This window comes from Pholcus phalangioides, unplaced genomic scaffold, assembly GCF_987345545.1.
Source record: "Pholcus phalangioides strain wild (caught in Gottingen) unplaced genomic scaffold, Ppha-v1.0 ptg000011l_1, whole genome shotgun sequence".
In the NCBI taxonomy this organism is placed as follows: domain Eukaryota; kingdom Metazoa; phylum Arthropoda; class Arachnida; order Araneae; family Pholcidae; genus Pholcus; species Pholcus phalangioides.
Window position 1 is genome coordinate 34,770,710 of NW_028301604.1, and position 21,356 is coordinate 34,792,065.

Here is a 21,356-nt window from a genome sequence, read left to right on the forward strand (position 1 = left end):
GTAAGTAAAATTATATTCTGAAGGACTTCATTAAAATTAAGTGATTAGGGTGAATTAATTATTAATTAATAATTCTGCATATTAATGTAACAAGCTAGCGAGTAGCTTGTTACAGTTCTGGGCCTAAGGAGCTTTGTTTCAATCGTGATTATGAGCACAGGCGGAGAAACTTTGATGTCTGCGGGGTGGGCACGATGATGATGTTGTCAATTCATATATACATATATACATTAGAACTGTCCACTCCACTTTTAACCCGTATGCGCACATGGTCGCATCACAATTCAAACTCATAAGTGGAAATTATAAAAACAAAAATATGTTACAATATTTTTGCCATTTAAAAATATTTTCTCATTAACTGGAACCAACAAAGTATAAAAATAACATAGCATAATAATGATTTAAAAAAAGCTTCATTTCGTAACTGTTTGCAGTTTTCTGTTTTTGATTGTAGCTGTAACAATTGTTCTTGAATTGTTTCATTAGGTTTCAATGGTTTCTGTTTCATTTTTCTTAAGTTTACATATTGTGCCATCTACTCTCTTTTGTTCATTTTTCGTTTTGATGTTTCTTTGCATTTCAATAGGTGTTTTTTTTTTAAATAATTTTTCAAAAATGTATTTACAGCAGCCATTACAAGATACCTAACAATAACGTCAGATTTGTGGCCGTCATACGCACACACAGAGAGAGGACATTCATCATTTATAACTATCTCTTTCTCTAAAAGAATATTCCTGGCCAGATCACAAACCAGATGTCTTTGGTTGTTGACTTCTAAAAATCTGGTCTCCAAATGGTTGGAAATAAGCTTTTGTATTATAATCTACGTGTAAGTAACTAGGCGCAACACATCTAGGTGTGGATACGCTAAGCCACCTCTACCAATACTCAAAATTAATTTGTAGTTTTCCGGTTTGTCTCCCTCGTCACACAAAAGTAGATTTTTTTGACAAAATAAACATTTTAACTTTTTGATTGTGGCGAAAGCACAATAACCTGCTATATATGTGAGAACTGGAATGATTTCAGTGGTTTCATCAATGTCCTGTTCAGTTATTTCAATTTGTTTTGAAAAAGCTATATACACTGCTGGCCACCCAAATTGCAACACCAAGAAAGACAAGAGATATCGCAACAATATTTATTTTGTAGATAACATGTTGACCAAGCATCAAATGATTAAATTTAGAGACTTCTGTGAAGTGTGGTTCCTGCCAAAATCAGTAGCCAGAGTAGCCGCCATTGTTGGAGATTACCGCTGCCACACGCCTCGGCATTGATTCAAAGAGACTTTGGATGTGTCCTTGGGGTACAGCAGACCAAGCAGCTTCCACGCGTTGCCAAAGTTGATCTGGTGTGGCAGAGTGGGATGTAATCTGGGTCAATCGTTGAGCAACCATGGACCACATGTTTTCTATCGGCGAAAGATCCGGAGAGCGAGCTGGCCAGGGAAGCAATTCAATCTGGCGATTGACGAAGAACCTTTGGACAATGCGTGCCACGTGTGGTCGCGCATTATCCTGTTGAAATATGGCTGTGGGCAAGCCCTGAAGGTAAGGAAGGACAACTGGCTCCAACACCTCGGAGATGTAGCGCTGGCTTTTTAAAGTACCGGCAATGCGTACTAGAGGAGTGCGAGAGTGATATCCAATACCGCCCCATACCATAATACCCGGTGCAGGACCAGTGTGGCGGTGCATAACGCAGCTGTTCAGCATCCTCTCTCCACGGTGTCCCCAGACTCGAATCCGACCATCGTGGTGTTGCAGACAGAAGCGTGACCCGTCAGTAAAGACAATTTCATTCCATTGTGCCGTCCACATCCTTCTTTCATCGCACCATTGGCGGCGGAGACGTCTGTGGTTCTGCGTCAAGGGTAGACGAAGCAATGGACGTCTTGCGGACAGGCCACTCTGCTGTAAACGGCATCGAATGGTACGCGCAGACACTGGATGATGCTGTACAGACTGAATGTGCTGTGCTATGGTTCGTGATGTGGCTGAGCGATCCGTCACTGCCATACGCCTGTCATCACGTGAAGTGGTGCACTGAGGTGGATGCGATCGAACACGTCGGTCCGTCGTACCCTCCTGCACCCAACGATCACATATCCGCATTACAGTTGTTTGGTTTCGTCCAACACGACTACCGATTTCCCTGAAAGATAATCCACAATCTCGGTAGGCCACTATCCTTCCTCTGTCGAACTCGGATACTTGATCAAAAGATGATCGTTTTTTTTGAAAAAACCACAAGAAAAACACAATTGCCGTACTTCAAATCGTCCAAATCTCCAAGCCTTAAATAGCGCTTTGAAGTGGCGCCACAGGCGCGCGTGATGTGCGTCTGCGCTGAAATTCTAATCATTTGCATATCTCACCTCCGCTAATGCATGTTGTAAATTTCATATTATTTGCATGCTTCCTTCAGGGTGTTGCATTTACGGTGGCCAGCAATGTATATGACTCATGCCATGATTTTTCTTTCCATTCTGTAATTTTGACTGCTTCAGAACTAACTTGTATTTCTCGAAATGTTTTTGACTTGAGTTTTAATGAAGAGAAATTTTGCAGCATTAACTTATTTTCTACTTCAAACATCTGTCGCAGAGAAATGAGGTATTGAGATCCTTCCAGTTGTCGAAAACTTCCAAATCGGCTTTCTAGAACATCTGTTTGAATTTTCCCAGTCAATAAATACGAGAAGCCCAATTCAGTGCAGTAATAGGAAGTTAGTTCCAAAACAGCATACGTTGTGTGCAATAGGCTTGAAAATGTTTCTCGAGTCAGAGTTCCAGTGGTGTATTTTGCATTCTTCCAGGTGTTTAACCAAGCGTAAAAGAAATTATTCAAATATTGGTTGTTTTCTTTCATTGTATTGTTTGTAAGGGGTTCTTGCAAAGGATCATTTTTGTGTTCGCCTTTAAGCCTACTTTTTACATTCATTATGCACCACCATTTATACATTATGTTTATGTAATCAGCGGTCTCTGCAGCGTGGGGAACATCTTTAATTTCACTCAAATGATTGAGACCATTTATCACATGTTCATTGAACACTTGAAGTACTAATTTGGCATTTTGTCTTTCAAAGTTGGTTGGTGAGAGTTCTTTAGAGATGTGTTTTAGAGATGAGGCAAATTTAACCAGAGTGCATAGGTAAAATTTAACCAGATTGTGACTTTCGAGTGAATGCAGTTTTTTAAGGGTTTCAAAAGAAGCTGTTTTTGTGTTAGAAAAATCATCAAAGTCCAAAAACTGCATGCATTTTCCAGAGTTTTTTTTTATTAATCCAATTGTTTCTAATGTACTTAATAATATGAACAAGATCAAATACAGAAAATAATGGCCTTATGTTTTCTGTCGAGCATGGATGATTATATACTATGGAAAGCTTAGGGGGCTCATTGAAGTAAGACATGGCCTTACCATTTATTGCATTATTGTCTGTGCAGACTACTATAACTTTAAACCAATTTTATGACTTTTTTGATAGTCTCGAACAAAATTTCAGAAGTAATTCTTCAAACCGGTAAAATATGTACAACATCATTATGAGAAGACAAAAAACTTTGAATCATAAATGTACTTGTTGCACGACAATTATTTTCACCAACTGCTCCAACTATGTTACATCCTTTATAATCTATATGTGCTTTAATGTGTTTTTCATTTGATCATTTTTGTCGCACCACGGTCATTTTCTGCACACGAGATCTAATTAGAACGGGACCTACAATTTACTGCCGATTCCGAACGGTAGGCTTGTTTTTTATACTCGTCGAGGGGTTGGTGCGCTAACCCCTCGATGGGGACTCATTGCGGTAGCAATTTTTTCCTGCGGTCTTGTTGCCGTTTTTTGTTGTACCCCTGTGTCAGGAAAGTTTTCTGACAAAGACGAACCAGGTATTGAACTCGCGACACCTCTAAACATCCTTTGGTACTTTAGGCGAGCATCCTATCGACCTGGGCTACCAAACATCGCGACGTTTACCTTCCGTCGCAATTGGTTCCTATGTGTTACTGTGTGTAACAGTAATACACCGGTGGCACTTTCGCATTTATACGACAATACGACGCGTCGGATAAATGGCGTTCTACTGTATATTTCATCTCCCCAATAGCGGACACTCGCTGTTAGTAGACAAAAGTTTTGTTCCCATACGTGTTCATTCTCAAGAGTTTCTACTGTATTGAATATTGTCTTCACACGTGTGGTCTAGAAGTTATCTGGATTAAAAGCCTGACCTGTTGTGACGCTCAGCCATTGATTTATAAGGCGTATTCTTATGAGCAAGAAGATGAGGATGTATGTGCGAGTATAAATCCTGTTTGTAACAAGGTTGCAATACAGTTACACGCCAGTGACTTGCCTAGAAGAAACGATAGAACACTGTTACTGCAGTTGAAATTCGTCCGGATAAGAAGTATTGATGCAAATTTTTATTTTTCGTTTCAGTTGTTCCGGATGAAGCATGTGTTAAAGATACGAAAGAAGTACCACTGGCGAGTTCTTCAAATCATCCTTTGGATATGAGACAGAAATTAAAACGTGACGATGACGACGCAATAGTTGCATCATCTACAACATGGTCAATTCGGGATGAAGAGCAACCTTTGAATATGACAAAAGCAACAGAAACTTCCAATAACCCTATAGATCATATTTATGACAGAGCTTTGGTAAGTGTCAAGCTCGGGTTTCCGCTCGAGAATTACCTCCCGCCCGCCCGTTCTCGGGAATTTTTTGCGATTTTCCGTTCCCGAAATCCCGAGAAAAATTCCCGGGAAATTGGGAAAATTACTGTTGTGACACATTAATACTAAAAATGAAATATAAAACATAAAAAATAATCAATGGGAATATTTGTTTAAAATTTAACCTTCTTTACCTATAGCATAACATTGCTTGGAAAAGCGATATGGGGGGGGGGGGTGAAGAAAGAATAGATTGAAAAAGAAAACGTGGAGGGCAGGGGGGGGGGGTGTTCCAGTTTGTGTAAGCCTTAGGCCCAGATCCGACATACACTTGAGGGGGAATCGAAAAGATATAGGTTTATACTGTACGCGCACCAATGCGTTGCCTCCGCCGCTGGCGGCGGACGCATGAGTTTTCTGTCGCGAAAATTTACATTTTGTTCGCGGCGAAGGCTTTTGTAACCTATTAAAAAGCCTATTGTGCGTTCCCCCAACGCATAGTATCTCATTGTCTACTTCAAAGGAATTGCTGTTCTTCCAAGGTTGCAAGAAAAAGAAGGGCTGGAAGGGAAAATCAAGCCACTGAACTTGGCACTTTATTACTGTATTTTCAAACTATAGTTTGTTTCAGGTTAACTTTGCAGTGGAGAGAAAGGTAGAGAGTGTATTCCTTCGCCGCAAAATATAGTTCCCATACATCGGAGGTTTATGATGATCATTTATATAGAATATTTCAAATTTTTTTATGATTTTGAAAAAGATACTGAAAAAATACCGTTTTGAACCAATGTATATTCGTTTAAAATTTTTAAATTAGAAAAATATTGGTTACCATTATCAAAAATCCATGGCGAGCTCAAGAACATTTTGGCGCGATTTCCAAGAAATTTTCCCCGCCAATATCACTGTCGTGCTTTTTTTTTTTGATTGCTCAGTTATATATATATATTATATCGTCATTTTGTTGAATTTTTTCCGATACAATTTTTCATTCAGTTTTGCATGTAGTTATAGGCCTACACACCCAGACGAATATTCAATCAGGTTTTTTTTTCTCGCGAAAATAACCTCCAACGAATTCAGATATTCACTCACAGATTACAGGAAGTGTCCCTCTTTCACGACAGCGCCGATACCGTTGTGAGGCTCTCTTTATGGGGGTAGGTTACGGTTCCAGACCCCCCCCCCTCTCTTTTTTTAATATCTATTTCTTGCCGTGTTCGTAGGATAGGGGTGGTTTCTGAATTCCAATAGCCGATAGCGGAGGGTGTTGACATAAGTAATGTCTCTTTTCACCACACCAACTTCCTCCCCCACAGCAGAGGCTGCTCCTCCAGATGACCCTTCAGTGTCTCTCCAGATAAATATAAATAAGCAAGAGAGAGAGAGACCCACAATGGTTTAGGCTTGCAGTGTATTTTTTTCTTCTGTGACGGTTGTATCTTGCTTTTCACCAGAGATAGACACGCTAAAACGTTCTCCGTTCTTTTTGGCAATAATGCATAAAGCACGTTATTGAAAAAGAATAGGAATTTCGGATTGCAGGTGGCCTGATGGAACACATGTTGGAGCAACAACAATTAATAAGATAGTTCTACAACGTCAAGTGAGGATTCCATAGAATGGGAATCCGTGAAAAATGACTAAAACTGTAGTGATAATAAGTGGCATCGACGTATATGCGTTCGGGTGGATGAGCGACGGAAATTTCGGCAAGAAAAGTGAGTAAAAGAATTCTAAATTTTGCCTTATCATTTTTATTATTATTATTTGGGGCTATTCCCAAATTCAAACGTCAAAACCGGTTAATAAGAGTTACTAAGATACTTTTCAATAAAAAAAAATGATTTCAAAAACCGCAACTTTGATTTCTCAAAGTATCGACAATGATTTTTTTTTCATTAGCTAATTTTTTGTTACTAACTGACTGCAATTTTTTCTACAAGCATTACGTTACACGTAAAAAATATTTTTTTCTGCGAGATTGGCGAGAATCAGCCATACCTTACCAAGGCCGCGCATCGATACATAGGTTAAGAGGCTTTCGTTGCCATAACAACGAGTGATGCGGTTCCCTTGTAGCTTCCTCTTCACTGCAAAGTTAACCTGAAACGGACTATAGATGTCGGATATTTTTTTTTCGGCGCAAAAGTATTTATTTCTGAAACAAACTAGGCTATATAATTAAAATAAATTACTGGCAAAAATTTTCTTGCTCTTTAAGTTTCGCTTGTTCTTTGTTTTTTTTTTATGCGAATTTCAAAATGTCTATACTTGTTGGATTTTCTTGCTATTGTCCCCACAGTCTTTGAGCCCCCTAGGCATGAACCCTTGCATCCTAAAGCGGGGGCCATCTCAGATCTGTGTCGGGCCTCAGGCCAGATTTTTCAAGGGCTCTCACAGATCTATTTAGAGTGTGGAAAGCAGGGCCGTCTTAATAACGTCATGGGGCCACCGGCCAAGTGATTTTTCTGAGACCACACAGCAAATTCTCAAAAATTTAACCGGTTCTTATTTTTGTGAGGCCCGTGTGAGCCCATGCATTAAGACAGCAATGGTGAAAAGTCAAAAAGTAAGAATTGCCCTGGAGCTCCACGTTGCAGCCCTGTTAGCTTCCTTGGGGGGCGGCACGACTTAAGTGCAAATTTACGGGTGCGTTTTCCTTCATGCATGCCTGTAGTCAAACCTGATTATGACAGCCTTCATAAAATTACGTTATTTTTTCGCTCGGTGAAGCAAATAAAAGCAGGGTCGTCTTATATAATACATGAGCCGGGCCAAAGCCTCCTACATACTACAAGCCTGAAACATGTTTTCGTGACGTCACAACCCGGGTCCTACCGCGTACACGCTTCGCATTTAAAACACGCTACCAACATTTATTTTTGGCAATTAGAAAGAAAAATTGACGATTTTTTTATTGAAATTATTACCTAGTATGGTATACGGAAAACACTGAATGTTAAATTAATGAATAATAAAATTATAAAAAGAGGTAATTTAACAATTATTAAAAAAATAGGGGTTTCACAAATTCTCTGCCAGTACGTATTTCTAGGTGTTTTTCTTTTTTGCTCCCAAGCAAATATTTTTGAAAAATCAGGCAATATATATTTGACTTTTCATTTTTTTATTTATATGGCATTACAATTTGTATTTAAAATAAAAGGATACACAGGCAATGTACAAAAATAAAAACAACAATGTCATTAAAATATTTTTTATTCACTGAGCTACATTCCTATTATCAATTCTAATTCAAAGGGAAATTAGGTGCTGCTCTAAACATAAAATTTTTATAAATGTTCAAATTTATTAATCTCTGAGGGGAACTTTGAAAACACATTTCAAAATCCTGATGGGATTTCACATTATGAAAAGTCTCTTGTTGCACTCATTTATAAAATTTCCATAAAATAAATTTTAGTTTCTAATTTTAAATGCACAGACATTTTTTTTTTAAAATACTCCAAATTTAAAAAATAAACTATTCAATGAAATATTACAATTGTTTTATAGAAGCAAGTTTCTTTTAATCGAAGAGTTCTTTTATGAGTCATTACTTTAAGCATGGTAAAAACTATACTCTAGTAGAAATATTAAAAATACTATTTAACCATTGATTTATTCTAAATTTTTTATACATGTTCTTGATTATATGTGCTATCCTATGCTGGTATAAAATTTTACGTATCTTAGATACTTAATTTTTTGTAAATTTTCAAAAAAAAAAATTCATTAAAAACAGCTTGCGCGCATGATAAAATATAACAATATAATTGAATAAAAATTGATTAAAAATAAGGAAACGTTAATAAAGGAAACTTTTCAATTCATGAAATGAAGCAAAAGGTTGAGATTTCATTGACTCAATCTTATTTAAAATTAAATTTTAAAACTTAAATTTCAAATTCCAAAAATTTTTAGTAAACATTTAATTTAAAATAAGATTGAGTCAATAAAATCTCAACATTTTGCTTTATTTCATGAATTGAACAGTTTCCTTTATTTTTAATCAATTGCATTGATGTCATGGTATTTTATCACGCATGCAAGCTGTTTTATTGCTTTTTTTTGAAAATTCACAAAAAATTAAGTATCTAAGATATGTAAAATTTTATACCAGCATAGGGTAGCACATACAATCAAAAACATGTGTCAAAAATTTGGAATAAATCGATGGTTAAATAGTATTTTTAATGATATTTCTATTAGAGCATAGTTTTCCACAATGTTGCGAGACCCCTTAATTGAAGATTTGGTGTTAAAGTTATCATTTTTAGTTTTTATGTAATTATTCAGGAATACTTTAGATATTATTTTGATACAATCATTAGAGACTTACCTTGAATATTTTACCTCTGAATATTATACTGATGTCAAACTTTTAATTGAAGCTTTCTTATAAAATGTTCCAAGCTTAAAATAATAATTACACAAATTTTGGCCATTATCAAACCAACTAACTTATCAATTTCAAGAAGTTCACAACTTCAGCACTTTTCGTGTTTAGATGTTTCACGTTTGAATTCTGTACCATACGCTAGGTCACCTACTTTTTGTAGCAATACTTGAAGTAATATGCATGAGGTAATATCAGTTTATTTGAATTCCTCACAAAGCTGAATTGGTGAATAAAAAAAATTGATGTCCATAATATCATTTCTAAAGATTAGCGAGCAGCTTTCATAGAACTCAGTTCCAACTATTCATGCAGAAAGGATAAATTCACTTATTTCACCATGAAGTACACTGAGTTTTTTCCTAGGAACCACTCATAAGAAGACTCAGCTACAAGATGATTATCGAGCGAGGCAGTGACACTCTTTGAATTGGTTTTCATTGATTTCATTATTTTTCCTCTGGTGACTTTCTTTTAATTGGTAACTTTGTCGTTCCTTTCTAAGTACGACGAGGGTTCCATTCGGTCTTTCGCTTCCCCTTGCAGTTTGACCTACCGCTGCAAACACAGCAGCACCGAGACACCTAAAAGAAAATTTAAAATGTTATAGGTGTAGTATCTATAATATTCAGCATATAGGCAACAAAATTATTGAATTATAAAATATTCTGAATAGTGGAAGAATGTTTACACAGGGAAATGACTCACATTTAAATTTAATGGTTTAAAATGCAAGTTGAATTTGCAAACTATATTATTTATTTGAAAAGTAGCCTATCCCTTCATTAAATTTCACGTCACTCAGCACATTAATATTTGTATTTTTAATTAATTATAGACCTGAGAAATGTGATTTACTCAATATTAAAAAAAAAAGGTTATATATTAGATGTGAAAAATGTGCTCCCATGATTAAACAAGTGGATAAAAACTGCTCTCAATGCAGGAGGAAATAAAATTTCGACACGAAACAGCAGCGAACATATCTACTTTCAAATTAATTACGCAAAGTAAAGTCAGAAAAAATAAATATTTCAGATGTATCGACTGAATTGTGTACAAATAGCTACATACATTTTTTTTTGCCCGTCGTCTGATGATTATCGAAGTTCTCGGCTCCTTTTTACAATTATTTAAACGAAATTTCTCCCGCTAATGTGTTACAACAAATAAAAAAGCAATAACAATAAGTAAATAGTAAAATAAATATTAAAAACTTGAAGAATTTAAATTAAATATGACGATAAATGCACGTGGCGTGCTTCGTTAAAAACATCCAAAATAGCCACGCTAAGGACCCGGATTGTGACGTCACAACCTCGGCGGAGTGATACATCACGGCTTGTACTTCTAGGAGGCTTTGGCCAGGCCCAAAATGCACAAGGGAGTCCATGTTACACAGAAGTGAAAAAAAAAAACCCACTATAAATAAGATTCGGAACCAGGGCCGCAACTAGAGGGGAGCAGGCGGGTCGGATATCCCCATCGCTGAACGTGAAGGGGCGTCGAATTCACCCTTTAACTGCTTCATACTATGGACCACCCGAGCTCTATGAACCATTGTCAATTCCAGCCATTGTCCCGGATGAGTGGGCTGGCCGGTGTCGGGTGCTTTATTATGCATATATAAATAATGCATGAATATAAAACACGCATATTAAAAATAAGATAAACAAAAAGTGCATACAGATTTTAAAAAAATTATGATTAAAAATTCCTATTGTGTACAAAATTTACGTCCATGGCTTTGTAGCTCTAGTCAGAGCCGTCTTAAGAGTATCATGGGTCCCCGGGCCAAGTGGTTTATCGGAGGCCCTACCTGGTAAATCCTGGAAAATTTCAACCGGATCTCATTTTTGTGAGGCCCCTCTTCTCTTGAGGCCCCCGGGCCGTGCCCCGGTGGGCCCATGCGTTAAGACGGCACTGGCTCTGGTGAGCCCTTTGTCGTCTTCTGTGGCCCGGCGCCAGGTCCAGGACCACGTCTTCTCTTCTAATCCAAGCTTGGTAGCTTGGGTTAGTCCTCTAACGTATAAGTTTCTAATTGAAGTCGCTGAGGAATTTGGCAAGAGGAAAATTCAAGGAACTGAACAGTGAAGTTCCATTTGGCACAAAATAATTCTTTGATTGGCTCGCTCGAACTGATCAGAGTAAAAAATATCGATAGAAAAAATTCTGCTTATAAAATTTGTCCATTTGCTTTCATTTTGCATAAGGAATTTTTTTTTTAAATTTTGATGTCTTTTCATAATTTTGAACTAATTTCAGACGTCAAATATTGTATCAAAAATTTTAATCATTTTACCACTTGAAAATTTGTTGTATTATCTAACACTGCGAAAACTAATTCGTCCGCTAACCAGACGCAGCTTCGATTTGGCGCTAAATAATTCAGCCAACACCGGGATGTCACGTGACACTTGACAAAAAAAAAGGCGGCAAAAAACAGCGATGGGTATTCGCCACGAAATCCCTTATCTCGCGGCAGATTGACTAGCGGCGAAAAACTTTGGTGGGATCTCAGCCTTAGGCCGGGAACTGACTACGGTTCGGCCGGTGCGAATGATCTTATCAGCACCCGCGCAATTTCGTGTGAAACACACACAGCGTTTAGCACCCGCGTTTGGTTTTTTTATGTCACGTGACATGCGCGCTTGGCTAAATTATTTTACGCCAAGCTGAAGTTTGCTACGACTAGCGTACTAATTCGCGTTCATAAATTGCATTATATAATAAAAAATTTCAAGTAATGAAATTATTAAACTTTTTGTTGCAATATTTGCCGTTTGAAATTATCTCGGAGTTGAAGGACAATGTATCGCTAGCCATTAAAGATTCAGAATCTGCTGAGGACATGCTGACAGAACAAAATTTCGTTCACACGGCCGACTAATGGAACTGGTAAATAAGAAATGGTACGAATAAAATATGGTTAGTAATGTACCGTGGCACTGTGCGAGCGCCCAATAATAAGCGTAGCTGCTGTTTCAGATTAGCGTACTGATACTAAAACCTGCCTGAGGTCGGACACCTACTGTTCCATCGTAATTAAGCGGTTCTGTATTATTGACATTCTGTGTTGTAGGATTATGACGGTGCCTTTCAAAGTTGTCCTATATAGGAGGTGTTTGAGTTGACAGGCTCCACAGAATTTGTTTTATTTAGGTTCCGCGAAGTACTTCTATTTTCACAACACCATGAGTCCCAAGGGCACGCATGGGAGGCTTCGTCGATTGTTCTGAAATTGAAATATTCAGTATTTAGATAATTTATATAAATTATGGTTCGGTATTATTATAGATAATGGTTTTTCTTATTATTTTTGGAAATATGGGTGGGTGTAAACGAACCGAAAAACGATTCCGACCTAAACGCGTTTGGAAGACCTAGGAAGGCGTTCTTGAAACTTTCACCACTCGCGGCCTCTTTGGCCTTGTCATCCATAATCCACTACTTGTAAAGGCTCAGTTACATTTGGTGAGTTTACTAACTATTCTCTTGCGGTTTTACTCGCTGCCACTAAACTCGCTCTCTTAGGGCCCTTTCACACGGAGCGGATGCGGGTCCGGAAGAAGTTTTAACAATTGGAATATACTGCGCCTTTCAGACGAGCCGAAAAATCTCCGCACCTAGGAAATGTTCATGCGGGTCCGGACGTCGTCCGCATGTGTCAAAACCTAAGTGCGGGCTCCGCATCCGCACATAGAAGTTTTGACAATAGGTTTATTCGGAGCTATTCAGACGATGCGGATGCGGAGCGAATTCGTCCGCATCTTTGGCTACTTTTTGAAGGTGATTTTTCACGGAATTTTTTTAATTATTTGCCATAAATATTCTTAAAAACACCATATGATGGTCCCTGCTCATTAATATAATGTACCTACATACGTCTATCCCTCCGTTTCCTTCTGAGATGGAGATATAGCAACTTCAACTGCCTTTTGTCCATATTTCACAATTTTATACAATAAAACCTGTCAACAACGGCCACTGACGGGACCAAAATTATAAGCCGTTCTGTTCATTACGAATATTTAATTGACTACATACTTTAATAACTTTTAAATTTAATTTAAAAATTTTAATTTTTTTCTTTTTAAATTTTTAAAATTATTTAAAAATATAAATATCTGAAATATTATTTTAAATATTTGTTATTTTTTTAAATTTTTTAACTGTTAATTTTTTTAAACTTTAAAAAAAATACTTTTATTAAACAACGTTATCCACGTACGTGTTCACTCAGGGCCGGATTAAGTCGTTTGAAGACCCTAGCACTTGAATATTTTTGGTGGTTCCCCCGATACCTACAAGTTTATTTTACTCGATATTCAGTCTATAAACTTAAAAAATGAAATTTTATATTTCAGAAGTGAGACTAATCTAAGGATGGGATTTCACTCTATAAGTTTTATAAACGAACTTTTATAGTGTAAACCCGGCCTAAGACAGAATTGTGATGTGAATATTTCTAAGCACAGGCATTTTGAAAGTCTCTACCCCTCCCCTTTTTTACTACTTGAAAATTCTTTGATATCTCCGGAATTTTTTTTTCTTTTTTTTTGAACATTTTTTTGGATTTGATTTTTCGAACATTGGATGTTTTTGGAGAATTTTTCTCCCATATTTTTCCGAAAAGACGGATTTTTTTTTTTTCAAAATCTTTTGAACATATTCGAAGACATTTTCTCCCATCGACTACTTGTGAGGATCGGAATGAAGACATCTTTATTCCCATATTCTATGTGATTCTAGATTAAACCACCAAAGAATGCCTCTAGGCTGCCTATGGCCACTGAATCAGGGGTGAAGGAGAAAAGTAATTACAAAAATTGCAAAAAACAGTTTATATGCACGAATTTCGAACTTCAGCGCTCGTTTGAAAGGGTATGCGGACCCGCGTCCGCATCCGCTCCGTGTGAAAGGGGCCTTAGAAAGTAAAATCGCCGCTCGCTCTGCTAGTGCAAGAAAAGTTGAAGGGTAGGCTACTTTTTTTTGCTACTGCCGGCGTTTTTGTTATTTCTGGGGTGCAATATGGGCGTGGCTAATTTTTTTCCCTTTCGCTGTGGCTCGCAACAAAAGAGAAAACCATAATACCCAAAAAGGAAGGGAAAGAAAAAGATCTGCTCGCTCATCGCTCTAGTGAGCGATTTTATTTTACCCTGTGCAATATTGAAATTCCCTGCGCTAGTTGAAACCGGTTCGCTCGCCAGCTAATTTACTCGCCGGAAAATAGCTAGTAAACTCGCCCAATGTAATTTGGAACCTTTAGGTTGTTAAAACCAGCCATAAGCTACTCCAGCGGTTCGGGAGGGGGCTACAAGGGATTCTTTGTCAAAATCACCGGGGGGGGGGGGGAGGGCGGCAGAGAGCTGTGCTTAAAAAAAAGCTTCCATTCTGAAATAAAAAAAGAATACAGACGAATCCCGTTTCAAAGAACCCGTTATAGCGAAAATCTTTCGTTTTAACGACAACTTTCCAATCCCCCAGAAACGTTTACATAGGAACAATACGAGAAACCTGGAATTCCTTTATACCAAAATTTCGCAATAACGAGGTGATTTCTCCGGTGTTTCGGAGAGGCTGCTTGATTACGAAAGCATGTGAATGCTTCTTTATAAATTTGTTTGAGACACAGATTTACGGGTTTGCTGCCTTCTAGCTTTCAAATTCCTTCCTTTTCCACGTTTTAATATCACGTTTTTGACCACAAATTACTGAAATTTGCTACCACTACGAACTTGTTACCCCAGCCCGCTTAACCCCCTGTACATACGGGACCAGAGCCGCACCTAGGAAGAAGCAGGCAGTGCGAAAATGCGTGCTAACCCCGGCTAAACAAGCATGTAGTTGTGGCCCTGCACCTCACAGTGCCGCAGCTGGATACTTTCTTAGCTGCTGCAAGCACACTCTTGGCGTCCCCGTGTAGGGAGTGGATAGAAGGAGTGGTGAAAGGGTTAGTTCGGCGCCCCCTATACTTCAGCGCCCCGGACAATAGACCCGATCTCCCTAGTTGCGGATATTGGTGGGTATATAAATCAAAAACTGCTTAAAAAGCAACGGTAGGTGTGAAAATTGGGTGTAGAAAATCTGTTCGTTACAGAATAAACCTATGGTCGCTTCCCCCCCCCCCCCCACAACCACCAGCAACCGCCTCGCAGTCAGTTCTGGGCCTTAATGTTGAGATCCCACCACAGAAGACGACAAAGGGCTCACTAGAGATAGATTGGGTGGTGCACGGTATGCAGTGCCGTCTTAAGGCATAAGCCCACCCGGGCCTCAAGCGAAGAGAGCCCTCATAAAAATTAGACCTGGTTGAAATTTTCGAGAAGTTGGTAGGGCCTCAGAAAAATAAATTGGGCCCGGGGGCCCACGATACTCTTAAGACGGCCCTGACGGTATGAAACAATTAAAGGGTGAATTCGGCGCTCCTTTACGTCCAGTGCCCGGGCATCAGACACGCCTGCTCCCCTCTAGTTGCGGCCCTGATTCCGAATCTTATAGTTATAACGAGCGAAACAATAACATAATTTCATAAAGGCTGTCACAATCAAGTTTGACTCTAAATATATGCATGAAAGAAAACGCACTCGTAAATGTGCAGATAAATCATGCCCCCCCCCCAAGGAAGCTACCAGGGCTCCAGGGCGATTCTTACTTTGTCTTTTCACCATTGCGGTCTTGATGCATGGGCCCACGTGGGCACGGCCCGCGGGCCTCGCAAAATGAGAACCGGTTGAAATTTTCAAGAATTTTCTGTGTAGAACCTCAGAAAAATCACTTGGCCGGAGGCCCTATGACGCTATTAAGACGGCCCTGCTTTCCACAGTATAAATTCATTTGTGAGAGCCGGTGAAAAATCTGGCCTGGGCACCGCTCCGGATGCAAGGGCCCATGCCAGGGGGGCTCTGCAGCAGACTGTGTGTGTATGGGGGGGGGAGGGCAATAGTAAAAAAATCAAACAACTAGGCATTTTGAAATTCGCATAAAAAAAATGAAGAACAAGAAAATTTTTGCCAGTAATTATTTTAATTATATAGCTTAGTTTGTGTCGGAAATAGATTGATACATTTTCGCCGAAAAAATAGTCGAAATATAGTTTAAAAATACAGTAATAAAGCGCCAAGTTTAGTGTCTTGATTTTCCCTTCCAGCCCTTCTTTTTCTTGCAACCTTGGAAGACGAGCAGTTCCTTTGTCGAATACAATGAGTTGGAGGAACGCACAATAGACCTTTGAATAGGTTACAAAAGCTTTCGTCGCGAAGAAAATGTAAATTTTCGCCACAAAAACTCTCCGCCTCCGCGGCCGCGTATTGTTGCATTTACAGTATGAATAAACCAATATATTTTCGATTCCCCTCGAGTGCTGTCGCGTCTGCCGAGACGCAATGGGTTCGGCGAACACTACGGTTCGGCTGGTGCGGTTGATCTTATCAGCAACCGTGGAATTTCGCGTGAAACACACACTGCTGTTAAAAACCGGGGTTTTTATATTTTAATGTGACGTGACATCTTTCGGGATTGACTAAATTATTTTCGCCAAGCTGAAGTTGGCTACGATTATCATGCAAATTCGTGCTCACAAGTGGCATTGCAGTAAAACCACTCTTAACGGACACCCCTCAGATGCGGTCACCCCACCCCCCTCTTTTACGGCCGAATAATAATTTACAGTTGTATAATATATAAAAGTATTTCAAACCCCTGATTAACGGTCACCCCTCTTTCAAGGACGAATTTTTTAGTCCTGTCAGTGTCCGCAAAAGAGAGGTATATACTAATAAACATTTTCAGGTAATTAAATTATTTAATTTCCTGTAACAATATTTGCCGTTCGAAATTAATTCGGAGTTGAAGAAAGACGACCCAAAAGTTGACCCATTTCTGATCGCTCTTACACACAATTCGTGACCAAATCGCACAATATTTTCCATATATGATGACTGGCTATTCAATTAACATATTTTTGAAGTTTCAAGAAATTGGTCATGAATTTGGCACGTTTTTCTTTGTAATTAAAGTAAATTTCCAATTAACTAAATTTCTAATTAATGGAAATTAATCATGATAATTGTAATTTTGGGAACCCCATGTGACAAAAAAAAAATTAAGGAAAAAATTATTTGTGTTGATGGTCGGGAAAAAAATTCAGATAGAAAATCGGAATGAAATTTGAGAATTTCGTGTTTTAAAAACTCTAAAAAATCAAATTTCATTGTAAACAAATTTTAAAAAACACTATGATACTCGTTAGACCTTTTAGTTCATTTCATGAAAACATAAGTAAAATATCTGAAAAAAATATTAAACAAAGCATCGCACAAACGGTGAGATTAGTTAGTCAAAAATGGGATAAAAAAAACGTCATGAAAATAATTGATGATTGCAACGTCTCATATATATTATACACTGACGTACTTTTCCGAGACAATTCGGTGTTAGCGAGGGATCGATCCCCCCCCCCCCTTCCTTTTGGATCCGCACCTGTCCCAGGGAGTTCCAGCGGTCAACATCCAGGCATTCTGATGTTGCGGTCAACATCCAGGCATATCTATTAAAAAAAAAATTTTTTAATAGATATTTGTGCAATAAATTTCTCTTAGACTAAATTCAATTCAATAAGGAGAAATGGTCTTGCTCTTGGATGACGGTATAAGGTCCTGGATATAGTTGGGGGGAGGGGCAGCAAATATGGTGTAAAGGGCCATTGGGCAAAAAAAAAACGTTTACAACCACTGGACTATATGATATTATATTTTAATTTTTTTTAATTTATTCAATCATGATATAACGCTGTATAATTATACTAAGAACATCCATCAATGGATCATTAGCGGATTCGTTCTCATGAACACAAAGAACGTTATAACGCAAAACTTCATAAAAACTTCTTCGTTTATCATTTTTCCCGATCAGTTATCAGAAGATGATTTTCTCCAGATGGTGCGATGACACGAAGGGAACGTAATGTCCTTCTTACAAAATCATTCAAATGCTTCTAACTAAATCCGTTTTCAGACACAGATTTATGGCTGCACCACGTGCTGGCTATTCGAATTGTTCTGCATTCTTCACGATATAATTTAAAGTTCCTGACCACGAATTACTAAAATTTGCCGCCCTCCGAACTTGCTATCCCAGCCCGCTTAACACCCTGTACATACGGCACCAGGGCCGCAACTATGGAAAAGCAAGCGGGACTGATGCCAGGGCCGTCTAAAGACTATCTTGGTCCCCAAGTGGTTTTCCGGAGGCCCAACCTGGTAAATCCTAGAACATTTCAACCGGATCTCATTTTTAAGAGGCCTCTCTTCTCTTGAGGCCCCGGGGCCATGCCCGAGTGGGCCCATGCGTTAAGATGGCACTGACTGATTCTCCGAACTCCGAGCTAGAGGGGTACACAAATGTTATCCTTTCATGTCTCCTTCAATATTAAAAGGGGGCGCCAAAATGCGTGCTTGCCCGGCTGACCACGCATGGCATTGTGGCCCTGTATATCAGTATATATGTTTCAAGGTTTAAGGTACATACAGGGCTGCAGTTGGATACTCTTTAACTGGAGCTAGCAAGCTTTTGGCGTCCCCGTGTAAGGAAAGGTTAGAAGGAGTGGTGTTAAAGGGGCAATTCGGCGCCCCCTCTAGTTCAGCACTCGATACAGTGGACCCGCTCTCCCTAGTTGTGACTTTGTGTGTGTATGTAAATTAAAAACTGCTTGAAAAGAACGGTAGGCGTGAAAATTGTCTTAGTGCACTCTTCGATATTACCAACATACAACGTTTTGTCTAGGTGAGCGGTTCTCAACCTTTTTTTGACCCACGGAGCCCTTTCCAGTATATAATTTCTATGGCGGAGCCCCGTAGGCCTATTTTTATTTATTCATCAAAGGTACTGACTTATTTTTATATATTGATACGAAGGCCGGTTATATCAAATAAAATTAGATATTACGAACAGAAATAATTACTCTTAACTCCAGGTTCATTTACCATCGTTTTAATCCAACATCCATCTCACTGCTTAACAGATTAAAATTTACATAATCATTTAATCAATGCGAGGTGGCAAGTAGTGGGAGAGAGCGAAGTCAGTAATTATCTTACCGCAACCAGGCAGAGGGGTCCGCACTTCTTGATGTTTTCTGTCACTCTGTCTCTGTGTTACTACTTCTTTGTAGCGCTTAGAAATTCTGACAATCTTAACATTACCAGCCAATCAGAGTCTAGTCAACTGTGACGTCATAGAAACGTCACAGTAGACCGCGAGTCTACCGCAACTTTTGATCCATTTGGCGCCACCATCTTTCCTGGCGACATTTATGGATATACTAAATTCAACTGCAGCTCGGCAACCACGATTGGTACCATGGGAAGTTCACGGGACTCTTAAAACAAAGGCTATGAGTTCGAGTCCCTTCGAACCCATCAATTTTTTGTCCCTAACATCTTCGTTTGAAAAATTTAATTTCTTATTACATTTAATTTCTTTTAACCGTTGCACATAAATATGATTTATTATATTATAATTCAGATGCACGGGAATGGGTGGGGCGTTGTTCCCAAACAGCGAACTTGGCGATACAGGGGAAGGGGAGGGGCACTCCCGTACAATAAGTTATCGTTTATTGAATCACTAAAAAATGTTTTCATTTTTTTCTGATTTAATCCAAATGTGGTTCAGTTGCATCAAGTTGACAATAATAACGGCTCGCGAAGCGAGCGCCCAGCGAAGCTGGGCCCTGCAATCATTTATTGATTCATAATGATAATAGATTCATTAGAAAAGCAAACATAGAACTTGTGTTTCGGCAAGCCACTGTATTTATTGCATGTCAATATAATTATTATTATATAATATATACTATTATTATGATCGTTATATTACAGTATTGTTAAATTATATCATTGTAATATTATCGTGTGAACAAATGAGACGTAATGACAAAATAATAGCGAAATCGTTAATAGACGCTGGGTTTGGCGATAAGTTGCCAAACATAGCAGCAGGAGGTACATTTCACAACGTCACAGATGCTTGACTCTGATTGGCTGTAACGAGGATCATCAGAATTTCTAAGCGTTTAAGTCTACTTCTTCCTGAAGGTCTCATCTTATGTCGCCAAACACCTTCTTGTGTGCCAACCGACACCCTCTTATGCGCTAAACAGCGTAGTGTTCCCAAGTTATCGCTTACGGTTACGGTTGAATTATGCAGGGAAACTATCACAAATTATTTCTCTCTATCAATATTATTCAAAAATATTAATTTTTTTTTTCAAATTTACTGTTTTTTTTTATTTTCCTCGAGCCGCCGCGGACACCCTGGGAGTTCACACGGAGCACCGGTTGAGAGCCACTGGTGTATATGGTTTTTTTTCAGTCCAAAAACAGATAGACAGCCGCATTCATATACGATACAAAAATAAATACCAAAAAGACAGATTAATGCAAACAAAACACACACAATGAAGCTTTTAGGGACATTTTCCCCCCCCCCGGTTCATGCTTATGCTTTTAATGAATGTTTCAAAAATTTCATATGGAATTTACAAATATAAAAATTTTCTCCTTCAGATGTCTAATTATTTTTATTTCTGATAATTTGTTATGAATTCATTAGAAATGGTTGGGCCCTCTGGCAATTTGTATTTTTTTTGGATGGTTTTTTCCTAATTGGTTTCTTTGCTAAAACGTTATAATCGGGATCCAATGCATTTCATTCAAGTATTTGAAAATATATATCTCGGTTTGACGTTATTTTATGAATGTCATTAGAACCGAGTTTTAATGCATGCTCATGTAGGAAAGCAAAAAAAAAAAAATTTTCTCATTGGTTAGAAAAATTTAATTTTTTCTTCATCGGTTTTTTTTTATTGTTATCAGTGCAAGAGTGCCAAACAAAGAACTAGTTTCTGTCGAATGGAACTTCACCATTCAGTTCCTCGAATTTGTTTTTTTCCCTCATTTTTATTGCAACCTGAGAAGGAGAGCAATTCCTTTGTCCAGTGCATCCGAAATACCATTACCCTCCTTGTCACATCACTTAATAGGCAATGGAAGACAGCAACCGCTAGTCCAGCCGAACCGTCATCAGGGTGTTCAAACCTTTCCAACAGATGATGACAGCTTTCCGGTTACCCCAACCGTCCAAAAAAATGTGGATTTTCTCGGTTGAAAAAACCGCCGTCAGCGGTTGCGGTTGTATCTGTGCGTTGACAGAGTAAAACTATAGATGATGCCTTCCCCCCAACCGCCTGC

At 38.5% G+C, this 21,356-nt stretch overlaps 1 protein-coding gene across 1 annotated transcript in view; it reads left to right on the top strand.

The window, feature by feature from the left end:
* LOC149080371 (nucleolar protein 4) overlaps positions 1-21,356 on the top strand; it is a 632,135-nt gene that overhangs the window by 414,469 nt on the left and 196,310 nt on the right. The window contains exon 5 of the mRNA XM_089239501.1: positions 4,465-4,688. Within this exon, the coding sequence (XP_089095627.1) occupies positions 4,465-4,688 (224 nt within the window). The remainder of the gene's footprint in view (positions 1-4,464; positions 4,689-21,356) is intronic.